Source organism: Rhineura floridana, chromosome 1 (assembly GCF_030035675.1).
Source record: "Rhineura floridana isolate rRhiFlo1 chromosome 1, rRhiFlo1.hap2, whole genome shotgun sequence".
Taxonomy (NCBI): domain Eukaryota; kingdom Metazoa; phylum Chordata; class Lepidosauria; order Squamata; family Rhineuridae; genus Rhineura; species Rhineura floridana.
In genome coordinates, this window is record NC_084480.1 from 271,110,205 (window position 1) to 271,126,140 (window position 15,936).

At 42.9% G+C, this 15,936-nt stretch overlaps 1 protein-coding gene across 7 annotated transcripts in view; it reads right to left on the bottom strand.

Moving 5' to 3' along the window:
* STAU2 (staufen double-stranded RNA binding protein 2) overlaps positions 1 to 15,936 on the bottom strand; it is a 248,775-nt gene that overhangs the window by 213,502 nt on the left and 19,337 nt on the right. For all 7 annotated transcript variants that reach the window (XM_061601438.1, XM_061601391.1, XM_061601410.1 and 4 more), the window contains exons 4-5: positions 11,045 to 11,204; positions 5,916 to 6,051 (exon numbers count right to left, since the gene is read on the bottom strand). In XM_061601438.1, the coding sequence (XP_061457422.1) occupies positions 5,916 to 6,051; positions 11,045 to 11,204 (296 nt within the window). The remainder of the gene's footprint in view (positions 1 to 5,915; positions 6,052 to 11,044; positions 11,205 to 15,936) is intronic.

Genomic DNA, 15,936 nt, shown 5'->3' on the forward strand with positions numbered 1-15,936 from the left:
GCTTCCCTGTTCGCCCAAGCCTTTCACTCAGCAATGCTCTATCTGGCCTGGCTACCCTACATTTCAATCCCACTTTTCCTCTGTGCTTTGCAACGCAATGTGCTAGCTTTATTTAAATATGCACTTTAATAAAAATACAGCAGGGTGGTCTACATAAGACCAGAAAAAGATCAATAAAAGCATCAATAAATAAACAGTGATTGGTAAAAGAAATCCACATCACCAAGGCCTGTCTGAATAACATAGTTTTCAGGAGACATCTAAAAGAAGGCAGGGATGATTCCTGCCAAACCTCTACTGCAGGGGTGGGGAAACCTTTCTCGCCAGAGGGCCAGATCTTCATCTCCTCAACGCCTGATGGGCCAAAGTGGACAGATGGGTGGGGGCCGCCCACCTGTCAGTCACCTGACATCATAGTGACATCAAGTGATGCCTCCCTTTGAAGCCCTGATTTTGGGGACTTCAAAGAAGGCACGCTCTCATCTGGCCAGGATGGGAGTGCACCTTCAAATGCTATCTCCCTCCACATGAAGAAGTGCTGAGGGGACTGAAGGTGCGCTCCTAGTGGCCCATCCTTCCAACGTCCTCCCCCCTCTGTGGTCTAAAGAAGTGCTGAGGGGGATGAAGGCGCACTGTGATCTGCCCATTAGCTGATGGGCAGAAGGGAGTGCTCCTTCAAATGCCCTCCCTCACCGATGACATCAGCTGGTCAGCATGGTTTGGGGAAAATGGCCCTGGGGGCCAAACTGGACCCCTTGGGGAGCCATGATTTGCCCAGAGGTTTTCTCATCCCGCTGTACTGGAAGGGAGTTCCACATGGCGAGGTCTGCTACACTAAAGACCTGGTCACTAGTATAGGCCGACTGCACTTCAGGGGTGTGGGGAACCACCTGAAGTGCCCCATCAGAGGATCCCAGTGATCAAACTGTGGAAGTGATCAAGGGATCCTCCAATCTCCTGACTTTGGATTCACTCTCATCTAGTCCTACTGGCTCTCCTAATGCAGTTTAATTATATCAATGAAATTGTCCATCTTGTATAAGGACTTCTGCTTGCACAACAAACGTCCTCCTCCCTCTGCACACCACCAAATATATTCTGCGGTCGCCAATCCTCCAGAGCAAATTGAGTGTGTGCGGGGAGTGCAGAGATGGAGGGGAAGTTTTATTGCACAAGCAGAAGTTCTTATGCAAATGAGACAACTTTGTGTGCTCATTGCAGTTCTGATCCTACAAGGGCTTTGGGAATTTTCAGTCAGGCACAGTAGGTTTGATTTAACTAAATCTAAAACTCCATGGAAGGGAACAGGAAAAGGAAAAAGAAAGTGAACACAGCTCGGGCATAGTGGTTAAGTACAGCCATACCTTGTATGAAAGAATGGCATATGGTAATCATACCTGTGACAGAATTAACTGTTCTCTGTGCTGTATTTTAGTTTTCTTGGCATGCAAGTATGTACCTACTATGACCATTAGATTCATTTTAAAATAAGAAAATTGTGGATCAGGGACAGCCAATGTGTTACCCTCCAGATGTTGTTGGCCAATGGTTTCGCATGATATGGGGTTGTAGTCCAACGGAGGCTATCATGTTGGCTACCCTTATATTAGACAATACTATGACAGAAAAGGAGTTATAGTCTCATCCATTGTAATGCTTTAAGAAAACAATTTTGAGACAAAATACTGTGCTCATCCTATTGCTGATATTATGAAATAATATAAGTGTGCTGGAAAATGCTTTTTGATGAACTTTCTGCAGTCAAGCTAAACACACATGACAAATTTATACTGCCCTCCGATGGGCTAGGAGAATTATTCTAGGTTGCACTTCTGCAGCCATTTCCCCAAGCCTTTATGTGCATTGCGGCAATTGCTCTCCTAAAGTTCAACTCTCTCTCCTCATCTCTTGTAGATGATATAGTCCATGGATCCACAAATATCATGGTGACCAATGAGAGCACTGTAACTTGTATCTTTTCCCAAATCTAGTTTCTGCATTACTCCAGCTGTGTGGAAGCCATCAGAAATGTTTTCCTGTGTCAGCATCTCTAAACAAATTATTCCCCCAAATCACATCAAAGCTCTCTACTCCAACACTACTCCTTCCGGGCATTCTGCATGACTGAGGAAAATTACTTTTTAAAATATACCTCCCTTCCCTGCCCAGAACTGTTGCCACAAGAGCACAGGTAGCATTTCCCAGGGATTTCCTTGCAGCTAGGGATACTGTGAAAAGAAATAATGAGGAACCGTTTGGCAGGTACTTCCAATTTTACTGCATATAAATGCATGACCGGAAAGTAGGCTACTTTCTGCAGCCTTCGTCCATTTCAGTAGATAATAAAAAATCTCTCAGCCTCTCATATATACAGGGAAACAGGTAACACTGGGCTTACTGTGTGGTCAGAAACTATAGACAACTGTCTCTCCATGTAGCTGCTAACACAATTGACTTTCCATCCTAAGGAGTAAACTGTACAGACATGCAAATGCATGTAATGAAACTCCATGGTTCGTCTGTCTATTTTGTGTTTAATGAAAAGTAGCTTCATATGGCTGTTACTTTGGGCAGGGGTAGCAACAGGGCTAAATCCCCAGTAGTTTTCCCTTCTCAAAATGACCCCAAGCTGCCTCTGCCCCCCCCCAAAAAGAATACTTGTATATTTTAACCCAAAGCAGATAAAGGGTTATGTGCATACATGCATACACTCATCCCTTTGCTCAAAATCACAGCATCCTTGCTTTTGATTTACAAAAAGGCTGTTAGGTTTTCCTTACATGCAGTTTGTGTGTAATGTATAGATTGTCCTGTAGTTAGTCTCCTGAGAAACACACCATTTATTAGTCTAAGACAAAATAAAAAGGTCTTTTGTTGCTGTTTTTAAAAGCAGGATCATAGATCTGGTCATACTTCAAAGCATACCTCCATTATAAAAGTTGGATACTAGCTCTGACTGATTCCTGAGTTTTGCACTCTCATAACTGAGTCCACTTCCAAAAAAACTGAAGAAACTAATAGGTTGTTAAGGACTGAATGAAGCCCAAAGTCCCACCCCAACAGGGGACAATTATTATTTTTCTCCACTTCTGTTGGCTGGTGGAGTCCAAATAGTGACAGCTTTCCTACTCCATCCCTGCTTTTTATTTGAACAGACTATTTACCACAGAATGACAGAATTGGACAGGGCTGAAATTCAGTCCTCCCCACCCCTCACTGGAGTCCAAGTGCAAGACTATCACACCAGACCACAGACGATAGGTTCAGAGAGCAGGCTCTCACTGCAAAGACATCCCTACAGGGCAATTATCTCCAAATGCCTTCAGCAAGGAAACCAAGCTATATGCTGCAGGATAATTTTGTAAGTCTTAGGATTGCAGCCTTTCCAATTTATTCTGTACCACTTTCTTCAGGAATCCAAATCTGACCATTCTGAAACACCCCTGCCAAGAACATTCCACATCAAACATTTGTTTTATATGTTTTAATGACATTTCTATCTTGCCTTTCTGCTCTCCCCCTCCTTCCCGCAAAAAACAGACTCATGTGGCTCCACTCCTTGAGTGACAGCCTGCAAAGGCAGCCTGATACCCCTCTTCAAACATTAGCTTGACTTCCCATCCCTGGCAGGCCAGTTGACCAGGTGAGTCACAAGTTGGCTATGATTAGAAACATCAGCCAGGAAAAGGCTAATGCATTCAAAGGTGCATGAGGATAAGGCACTGGGAGAGAAAAATGGAAGGAGGAATGCACTTCAAATCCATCTCGACTATTTGCACAGAACCTGACCTTTTCCACTCTAAATGAACTAAGAGCATATGAAACAATTTGCTATGCTAGAAGAGTAACATTATGTACTTAATAAAGCTGTACAATTTGGTTCATTTACAGAGCAATCCAAACCACATGGATTCTGCCGTGCTGGAAGGAGTCTGGATGGAGTGGTAGTGCCCAAACAGTGGGCAGTGGAAGCTACCAGTGGCAGCCAGTGGAACCACCCCCCAAATGGGGCATTTAGGGGCAGGGTGTGTTGCCTCAGGCTCCAGTGGCTCTTGTGTTGCTATCATGTGACAGCAGAGGGCCTGATCCAGGTCTCTTTGGTGTGCCAGGGTGGGAGCTAGCACAGGGCATTTTTCCCGCTCCCTTCTTCTGCCCTGGTCAGTACAAGTAGTAGGACTGTGGATGTGTCACTGGCTGCACTGTTCCATCTAGCCCTGCCTCTACCAGCCATGGGTTAGGACTGCAGCCCTAATTAACAGCTTAATCAGCTAATGCTTTACTTGATGAAGATGTGGGGGGATACAGGTGAGAGTCCAGTGCACATTTGTTTGTTTTATTTCATTTTATTTTTCAGGGGATCTTTTGGTTCTGGAGTAGTATTTTAATAAGGAATCAAAACAAAAATGCTATTCTAACAATAAGTAGTCATTTTTGTTTATTATTGTTACTATTAACAACAACAACAACAATATCCCACCCTTCCTCCCAGGTTGGCAAACAGAAGCACTAAAAATATACTAAAACCTCATAAAAACAGACTTTAAAATATATTAAAATAAAACATCCTTAAACACATATTAAATTGAAACATCTTTAAAAATATCTTTTTAAAAAAGCTTTAAAATGCATTAAAAAGCAATTTCAACACAGACACAGACTGGGATAAGGACTCTACTTAAAAGGCTTGTTGAAAGAGGAAGGTCTTCAGTAGACACCGAAAAGACCACAGAGATGGCGTCTGTCTAATATTCAAGGGGAGGGAATTTCAAAGGGTAGGTGCCCTTATATATATATGAATTTCCTCCAATAGCTCCAAAGGCACCCGTCTTGCAATTTTGGCCATCTGCAAATGTATTTAAATTTATATTAATGGTAGATGATTAATTTTAAAATATCTTAAATTGGTTCCCATGCCACTGTGATTTATTTAGGACATCTATTTCCCACCTTTCTTCTATCACGGAACTCAAGACAATGCACATGGAGTTCCCAGGTGGTCTCCCATCTAGGAATTTACCAGACCCAGACCTGCTTCACTTAGCAAGTGGCAGCAGCATCTGTCCTCAGACTGTGCCCTTGGACCACTGTATGGGAAATCTCTTTTGCACTACTAATATGCAGATAGCCTTTAATTCTTCTAGGTCAATGAACTACTGGTGGGCGAAGGCAGAAAAAGGATACAGCGTGGGCTAACAACTGCATGCCCTTAGATGACCAGGTTACAAAACCATACTGATGTTAGCAATGCCTAACTGGCTCAAAATGTTTAGAAAACACAAGCTGTCTCTAAAGGGGATGGGGGAATGTTCCCAGATGGAATAAGGATGTTCTAGGATTCCCTATTGCCAAAGTTGTCCCTACAGTTCACTTTCACAAGCTTCTGAGATGGTTGAGCGATAATCCTATATACATGTACCTGGAAGAAAACCCCATTGAAATCAGTGAGACTTACTTCTGGGTAGGCATATGTAAGATTGCACTGTCATTCTTTGAATGCAGAGACGAGCTTGAAAAGGAAAGCTTTGCTATTCTCACATAACAGCTGTTGGGAGATCACATCCATTCTTAGGAATGTCTTAAACGGGAGGTTTGTAAAATGCAGAATTACGTGGGGGGGGGAGTATTAACAAGCCAAATGCTATCGAGTAACAACATCTGCAAACTGAAGAATGCCATAAATATCTACTGGGATGGACGAACAGTTCCATTTCCTGCTAACTTTCCAGATGCAGCTTCTCAATCTCATCCAGAAGGAAAGGGAAATTCCAGAATCCAAAGCACACTTGAAGGAGATAAGCTATCAAGTAATGAAAAGCAACACATAGAAACAAAAAGCTAAAAATCTGCCCCGGGTTTACTTTCTGAAGGGCAGTCAAAACTAGAACAATTAAAGAAACACTTGAAAACACACAAACCTCTGATTGTACATGCCTCGAAAGTTATAATTTGCTCTGTAGTTTGGGATTGGCTTTTGATCTAATGGCCTATAGATGGCGGGCTCTCCTCGTTTCATAGCAAGACCATTCAATTCCACTGTTGGGGTAATACTGCCTGTCAAAAATAAGAACACATATCCAGCAAGAACTGCATTAGAAATACAACGATGAACATTGCTTCCATTTTCAACTTTTGCAGCTGTAAGCTATTAGTGGTCAGAAAGCAGAACTAACTTAAAATGCAGACCTAGATTTGACTACAAGAGTCCACAGAGGCTATCTCAAATATGGAGACTGTCCTGTTGATTTTATTCATTTTTATTTTATTTATTAAAATATGTATAGCCTGCCTGTCCTCTATACAGATACCAGATACTTTATTGAGGCTGTGGAAGAAAATGTGGCCTGAGAGCTGTATCGTGCATTTTCTTTGCAATTTAATACACTGTTGCTAAGCAGGACCCAGATAACGGTATCTTTTTCCTACATGGAAGATCTTAACTGTGCATGAAAATATAAAAGATAAAGTAAGACAGGTCAGTCATATTTTGGTCCCAATACAGGTGCTAGAAAAGCAAGTCTGAATTGCTTTCCTGAGGCATGTGCATTCACATGGCCATTCATACATCACACTGTAGTCAGCAACTAGCTTTTCTAACTGCCTACTTTTGAGAACCCTAACCCCATCCTTTACACACACACACACAACTGGCCTCCTGCCAAGTTCTCACCACAAATGTAAGTCCCTCTGCTGCAGGGATAGAAAAACTGCATCCTGATTCCCCCCGCCCCCAGGCAGGCCTAGTTTGACAGGTGGACAGAGCCGCCCATCTGTCAATCAGCTGGCATCACAAAGACATCATCACAATGACCCGTTTTTGGCCATGTGAAATCTAAATCAATTTGAAATCAAACCATGTGAGCAAAGGCACTGCCCTGTACTTTGCAAACTCCAGTGATCAGCAAAGACCTATGCTAAATATGTGATAGGTGTAGGACACATGGCCATGATTTGACTGAAATAGACTGAAAAAATGGAGAGGCCTCGCTGGCCTAATTCCCCACCTCTACTCTACCGTGCCTTTTGCCTCTGGGTATACAACTGCTAGTGAAAGGGGCAGGTGGCTTCCTTCAGAAGGCCTTCAGTTTTCTGAATCTTAATAAACATGTTTTTCCTTATATAAGTACAAAACTTTTGGGGGCTTCACACGACACTGAACAGCACTTTCATGTAGTATTTATGTACATGTAGGATTGATGGGTGGGAAGATCACCTGCTGCAGAACTCGTCTCAGATGAGGTTGCACTCCATCTGAAAGATCAAGTGTGCACTTTGGGAGTGCTTTTGGAATCTGTGCTAACTGAAGAAGATCAGGTAGTGGCAGTGGCTAACATTGTGTTTCACCAGCTTTGGTTGCAGATCCATCTGGAGCGGTCAGACCTGGCCACAGAAATCAATATCCTTGTCACATCCATGCCTGATGGTTGCACTGTCCTCTACGTAAGGCTGCCTTTAAAGAGTTTTCAGAAATGTCATCTGGTTCAAAATGTGGATGCCTAAGTCCTGCTGGGGGCTAAGTGGTCAGACAAAGTGACACTATTATTGAACCAGCTGCACTGTTATACTTCCAACCTACAGGTTTTAACTCTTGAAGCCTTAAACGGTTTGGGTCAGAGTTATCTGAAGGACACCTGCACCAATGCCAAACTGCCTGCATGTTAAGATCAACAACAAAGACTCTTCTCATTTGCCCACCACTATGTTGGTGGGCATGATGGCTTTCTTTGTCCTTGAAAATTCACTGATTTTCATTGGCTTATTCATAAATAATTCATAAATAATTTTCTGTGCTGCTGTTAAGTTCCTTCTGGCTGATGGTTTTGTGAAAAAAAGTTTTTTTTTATTTTTTGGGCTGGAAGTTTATTGCTACTGGTTTTATAAACATTTGTGAGTTTTACAGAGGTTTTTGTATTTTATTCTATTTTATTATAGTTGGAAATTGTATCTTTATCTGTTATTGTGTAAGCTGTCAGATTTACTCATAAAAACAGCTTATAAATATTCTGAATAAATAAAACGTATCTCATTTCTAAAATTCTTGCATTTTCTGCACAACTAGCACCAAAAACAGCTTGCAGAAGGAATAAACAATGAAATGCAATAAAATCTCACAAACAGGTTTCACATCAGTTCCCTTGCTGAATGGCCTTCGATGTGTATTGTGAAGCTACCCTGTATTTAGGATAACTAACACTGGAAAGACAAAAATATAAACTATATCAGACCAGTTGTGATATTCCTCACAACTTTTTATCTTTGTAATTTGCACAGTATAACCAATTTGGTATAGATAAAACAAAATTGTTATTAATAAGGAATGTTATTGTTACTATTTTCATTTTAAACTATCCTTCATCCATCTAAATCCAAAATTGGATTACAAATCGATTACATAAATACATCATACAATAAAAATAAAACTTTTAACAATGTAAAACTATCACTATAACATTATACATAAGAAAATACATCACCTATTTCAATAATAACTAACATTAACAAATGGCATTGCTCTCTCCATTGTCTACTGAAAGAATAAATATGCCTTGAGCTGACATTGAAAGGTAGCTACTGAGGGGGACAATCATACTTCCAGAAGGAACAAGTTCCACAGCTGGGATGCCACTGCAGAGAAGACCCTGTCTTACATCAACGCACACTTGTTGGTGGGCCCAATAGCGAGGCCTCCCCTGCCAATCTCAAGGGATGGACTACCGTATATCGGGAGAGGCCCTCCCAATATGTAGCAAACTACATCTCAGAATGTAGTAACCTACATTCTGAAGGAAATTCTACATTCAGAACTCCGCTTGTCCACCTGTGAACAATCTCAAGCATTACTTTAATAAATCAGTATAAAACTGTTATGGAAGTAAAAGTGTATTAAAATAAAACATAAACGTGTGGCATTTCAGTTGGTTCTAAAGGTGTTTTGCCCTATTGTGGTCTTAATACATCAACAGAAAGTGGTTAATAGCAGTGCTTTTCTGTTAACAGCTACATTAACTGGGGTTATTTCCACAAACATGGAACTGAAGTCAAGACTGGTTTGCTTTCAGAAAAGTGGTATCGTAAATCTGATGTCCCTCTTTTCATAATTCAGCAACTCTGATTTTGAATCACAGATTCTACAGCCCTCTGCTGGCCAAACAGTGTAAAATGTACAACTGACTGCATCCTTTGCATATAAGTAAAAAGCTTCATGTGACACTGGAATATCTCTATCTGATGTTCCTACATGTGTCTTGGAAAAAAATACTACATGGATAGTTATCTTATGCAAGACTCATTTCTTTCTCAGGCAAAAGTGACATTGAGGTTTGAAGACCTTTGAATTGCTTTGTAAATGGATTTCTTTGAATGGTGTTTACAATCTCCATTTAATGACAAAGAATGTTTAGCAAGCCAGGAAAACCAGCTATATTAATGTATAACAGATTGGCATTGTTTGCAAACATGTCATGTGAAAGTACCTTATACTGAGATAGAACACTGGCCCATCGAACCCAATATTGTCAACTCTGAATGGCAGTGGTTCATCAAGACCTTAGGCAGATTATTTTTCTGAACGCTACTATATGAGATTCTTTTAACTGGAAGCATCAGGGAATGAAACAGGGCTTTTCTTTCTGCCTCTTAGCTACAGCTCTTCTCCCTTTTAAAATCACTGCACATATGATTTTTTAAGAAAGGATTAAGCACTTCCTTCTTTAGTGCCACTAGTGCAATCAAATTTACACTCCCCATCCTAACTTTTGCTTTACACTGGGTTGTATTTGTAAAGTGAAATTGAGAATGGAGAGTGTAAATTTGATTGTAGCAGCGTAGCATTTTAAGAATGAGCTTATGGCACAAATACTCCACCTACTATTCCAGTGTAACTGCACTTTCGTTTTAAGTTAATTGTTTTAGATTAACCGCAGCTTGCTGAACCTGGACAGACTATGGTTAGCAGAAACAAGCAAATTCCAAGGCATAGTTATGAAGCAGGTTGTTTCAACTAGTCATAGTTAAGATTAGTTATAGTCTGTCTAGGTTTGGGCAATAAGCTAAACTGTGCTTAATTGAAATGAAAATGTAAGTTGCTGGTCTCCTTGTAGCCGCATTAGAGGAAAGGTAATAAAGGGGCAAGTGTATGAGCCTGAGACTCAATGTATTTTAGGGATTGGAGGAGTGCCTCACAGTATGCTATAAAGATGGCTCCAGTCCAATGTATCCATAATTACTCTGTGACTGATCTCTTTGACTAGCTGGAAAATCTAATGTGAGAATTAAAAAAAATAAACTTGTGATTTGATGGTGTGGACACACACAATTGTATGTAAAAAGAGACAACTGAACAAAAGGCTGAAAGTTTAGTTGAGGTATAAAATGTTAAAGAATAATCCATTTCTGCTGTAGAAGAGTGTAGGTCACACACAATATGAAGAAAGATAATATGAATCTCTCGAAAGCTATTTTGTGACATTTTGGTTGGTCTTAATAAAAACATTGCACAACTATGGATTATGAATCTTTAAATGTATGTTGTCTGTATATACATTTAAATGTATGTACAATAAGATGGCATGCAGAGGACTAGCTTCAAAAAATATTTCCAGGCCACCATTAAAATGAAGCAAGATATTATATCCAATAAGTCCTGTGCCATTTGACATAGCATTGGAGGTGGGTATATAGGAGAATGACAAGCTAGAATTTAACCCTCTTGCAGATATATCACTTAAAGTTCTTCCTTGCCTAGTTTGATTATGTAAAGTTGTTGCTCTTGCCACAATTTTCTCCAGCAAATTAATACAGCTTAGAGTTTTATCCTTCGAAGCTGAATCTTGCAAAAATATGAAAGCTCAATGGCTCCTGCTATTGCAAATAAAATGAATGAGGATGCATACACATGATAACATTCATGTTTACAGATAGTTAGTTTTTCATCATTCTGCTATTTCCTGTTTTCCAGCTTCACTGATGTATACTATAAACCATAGCTGAAGCCACACTAACCCAAGCTGAATTCCTGAAAATTGTGGAATGTTGAATGGTGACTTACCTGGATTATTATTAACATTGTTTTTGGGTGGTCTAGGTGTTGGTTTGGGGAGAGTAGTTTCACTCAGAGCTTTGCTAGCAGCAAAATGATGAGCCTTTTTAATACTGCTTCCTTCGGCTTCCCATGTCTGCTCTCCAAGAGTCAGCTGTACTGTGAACATCTTCAAAGATAGGTAAATAAGGTCAATGTCAGCTAGAACAACCCTTGTGAAATATGTCATCCACAGAACAAACTGTATTCCTTGGGTTGTCATAAAACCCCTATCCAAACATCAGCACATGCCTGCACAACATTTGCTTTCAGGACCAGAAGCAGTCATGTAGCTCAGCCTTCCCCAACCTAGCTCTCACCAGAGATTTTGGACTAACTCTTATCAGTCCCAGGAAGCACAGCTGTGCACTGAATAAGTTACTACCTCTAGTTCACAAGCAGCTAGTGCACATTCATATTCCATTCACATTGTCCCATCACCTTTTTGCACAGCTGTTGGAACAACTTCAGAACTAAAGTGGGCTGCACAGTTTGGGTGCCATATTTCCCACTACCAGAGTGCAGATGTGCTTGGGAGAAAGACCCCTCCTTGTGGTGCATATTGGATTTTTTCTTATAGGCCCAAACAGCTACCGTGCATGCGTGCGTGCATGCGTGCGTGAGAGAGAGAGAGAGAGAGAGAGAGCACTTTCTAGAAACCTGTGAAGCCTCTCAGCCCACTCACTGACCCCTTCATCCAAAGAACACAGAGGTGACAGCTGAACAGAAAAGCAGAGAGACCAAAAGGGTGGCAGGAAAAGGGCAGCAAAAAGCACACACACATATAAAGTTGGAACCTCTTCAAATTGCTTGATTTTTCCATTAATGAACTGTAAAAATCATGGATCTGATGCTTTACATGGATCTGCTGCCATGGCAGAAAAATATGGATCCAAGGCATGGATCCTTATGAATCTTCCTACTTTTTGCCAAGAATCTTTTCAAAACCACCATCAAATCATGGTGTCACCTATGTATTCACAGATTTGTTGTTGGTTTTGATATCCTATATAAAAATCATGAAGATTTATGAGGATGTGTTCCTTGGATCAATGTTTTGTGTTGAGGAAATTCATCAGATCTGAAGTTTATTTACTGTGTATACTAATTGAAGGTTTGTTTTTATGGTGTTTGGGGGGGGCTGTGTAAAACAACATAAATGCAAGAAAATGGACCATTGATCTCACCTGAAGGGTGATTTTCATAGGAGGTATGCCATCAAGCGGGTATTAGCTCCACCTATCGTCCGAAGGCAAGAATGTTTCTGAAGTCAAGACTAGGGGTGTCAGGCCCCTCCCACTCTCCAGTTCATTCGCAGCGAGTCCAAGAGAAATATCTAAAAATGCAGGAAAAAAGGCCAACGGGCCTACCAGCAATAACATAACGTAATAGCAACATTCATAATAATATGACTCTAAAATAGCGAGATAACAGTAATAGCAGTCTTGACTTCACTGATAAATGTAATAAAATAGCGTAACAAGCATATAACATTCCCAACAAAATATCTAGGTATCCTCCGCTGGGAGGGTCGTGATGGCATACCTCCTATGAAAATCACCCTTCAGGTGAGACCAATGGTCCATTTTCCATAGGAGGTATGCCATCAAGCGGGATGTACCAAAGCAGCCCATAACAGGGAGGGACCACCCACAACCTAATCCTCATTAAGAACCTGTTGCAACACTCGTCTGCCAAAAGAGGCATCGGCAGAGGCATAACGGTCTATTTTATAATGCCTTATAAACGAGTGTGGGATAGACCAAACGGCAGCTCTGCAAATATCGGCAACAGGAGCGTTGGTAGCAAAAGCAGCCGAAGTGGCCGCTAACCTAGTGGAATGAGCTGTTATGCTAGCTGGGACAGGTAGCTGAAGGGACTCATAAACTAAAGCAATACATGCACGCAACCAGAGGGATACGGTGGAATTAACTACTTTATGCCCCATAGACCTTGGATGAAAGGATACAAACAGAGACTCAGTCCGTCGTATATCCTGGGTCCTAGACAGGTAGATCTTGAGAGCCCTCCGAACATTCAACGAATGCCAAGCCTTCTCGAGGGGATGATTAGGATTCGGACAAAAGGAAGGCAAAACAATGTCCTGGTTGCAGTGGAAAACTGAGTCGACCTTGGGGCGGAAGGAAGGATCAGTCTTCAATACAACAGAATCCTTGTGGAAGATACAGAGATGGCGGGCAGAAGACAATGCGCCCAGTTCCGACACTCGTCTTGCAGAAGTGATCGCAATCAGGAACAGGACCTTGAAGGACAGCAGACGTAAAGGCACAGTTCTAAGAGGTTCGAACGGAGGACATTGTAAAGCCTGCAGAACCTTTGACAAACTCCATGACAGGAAACGGTGAACTACAGCCGGTGAGCGTAGAGCAGTTCCCCTTAGAAAACGTTTGATGAAGGGGTGTGATGCAATAGGTGCACCCGTGGAGGATACTGAGAGAATTGATGACAGAGTGGACGCATGCCGACGTAAGGTGTTGGGTCTAAGTCCCATCATGAGGCCCCTATGAAGGTATTGCAGCACCTGTTGTATTGTGGCCTGGGACGGATCGAGGTGTTGGGACTGACACCACTTGGAAAATGCCACCCAAGTATGTTGATAGATACGGGTGGTGGATGGTCTTCTTGAGGCCAAAATAATGTCAATAACAGCGTCAGACAATCCAGCCAACCTCAAATGTCCCCATTCAAAAGCCACGCTGTTAGGTTGAGCCACTTGGGGTCCTGATGGCATACTGGGCCCTGAGATAGGAGGTCTGGTCTGACTGGAAGCGTCCAAGGTTCCGATACCGACATTGCAAGAAGATCCGAGAACCATGGTCGCCAGGGCCAATATGGAGCTATGAGGACTAGCTGAGCCCTCTCGCGCCGCACCTTCCTGAAGGTTCTGGCTGACAGTGGAATGGGAGGGAAGGCGTACAACAGGCCATCCGGCCACGGTAGTGATAGAGCGTCCACAGCTTCTGCTGTCGTATCCAGGTATCGTGTGAAGTACCTGGGTAGCTGGCAATTGCTGCTGGAAGCAAACAGGTCGACTGAGAAGACGCCAAACCGACGCTGGAGAAGATGGAAAATGGACAGATGGAGTTTCCATTCTCCTGGAAATACTTCTTGTCTGCTGAGCCAGTCCGCTGTCACATTCCAAATTCCTCTGAGATGTTCTGCCTTCAAGGACTGTAGATTTTGTTCTGCCCAGTCGAAGATGAGGTAAGCTAGGTTCTGCAAAGGACGGGACCTCGTTCCCCCATGTCTGTTTAAATGTGATTTTGCACACGTGTTGTCCGTTCGAATGAGAACATGGTCCAAGGGGAACAGAGAATGAAAATGGAGCAGAGCAAAGTGGACAGCCTTTAGCTCCAGCCAATTGATGCTCTGAGTTTGCTCTGCTGCTGTCCAAACCCCCTGAACGAACTGAGAGTTGCAGTGAGCTCCCCAGCCGACGAGACTGGCATCTGTGGTGATGACAGTCCTGCGGGGTTCTCTGAACGGAGTGCCCTGGGTTAGATGTTGAACCCTGGTCCACCAGCGGAATGACAGACATAGTGCTGAGCTCAGGGGAATTGCTCGATGAGTCGAGTTGGCGATGTCCTGCTGAAATGGCAGCAAAGCCCATTGAAGAGGGCGAGTATGTGCTCGAGCCCATGGCACAATATGGATGGTGGAAACCAACATTCCGAGAGCCCTGGCCAGAAGCATGACATCTGCGGTCGCTTGGTGCAACAGAGATCTTGTGATGGCTGTGATAGCAGATACGCGGTCTGGAGACAGGAACACCATTGCCTGCTGGGTGTCTAACATCGCCCCTAGACGTTGTAGGCATTGGGTCGGTTGCAGATGGCTTTTTTTGAAATTGACCAACCACCCGTATGTCTGCAAAACATGGACCGTGAGCGTTAGATGTTGATGGGCCAACACCCTCGAACTTGCCCGTATTAAAAGATTGTCAAATAAGGGTAGATGTGCACCCCTTGAAGCCGGAGGTAGGCCACTAGTATGAGTAGCACCTTGGTAAATACTCTTGGGGCAGACGAGAGACCGAACGGCATTGCTCGATATTGAAAATGTTGGCTGCCAAAAGCAAAACGTAGGAATTTCCTGTGGGTATGCAAATAGGCACATGGAGATATGCTTCCTTAAGGTCGATAGAGGCCAGGAAGTCTCCTTCTTCCAGGCTTTCTGTGATGGAGTGTAGGGATTCCATTTCGAACCTGCGGTACTTTACAAAACGGTTAATGAACTTGAGGTCCAATACCGCCCTCCATGACAGATCTCGTTTGGGCACAGCAAACAGGAGGGAGTACACCCCTTCCGACCTCTCTGATGTAGGGACTGGCTCTATCGCCGCTATGTCCAAGAGGTGATGTATGGCTGTCTGCATAATGCAGTGCCTATCTGCTGTCCTGGGGCAAGGTGAGGGATGAAATCTGTCTGGAGGGGTTGCCCAAAATTCCAATGCATAGTCAAAACAAAAAAGATCTCTGATCCAATGGATCTGAGTCAGACGCAGCCAATGGTCTCCAAACTGCAGGAGTCTACCTCCAATCGGTATCGCATCAGTACTGCTTGTGCTGGCGAGACCCTCCCCTATATGAGGCAGTTGAGGAACCTCTGCGCCCCTGGTACTGACCTCTGCCTGTGAAACGCCTGTTCCAGCCTCCTCTGGAGGGGCGAAAATCATATGTCCGGAAATCGCGGCCTCGTCCCCCGGGCCGCGTTCCTCGAAAGGGCTGGGTCGGGCGGTACGTGGAGAAACGCCTGAATGGCTTGTGGTCAAAGTTCTTGGCAGTGGCCAAAACCGGCTTTCGAGCATCCTTGGGGTCAACAAGGACTGCCTTTAGGGCTTC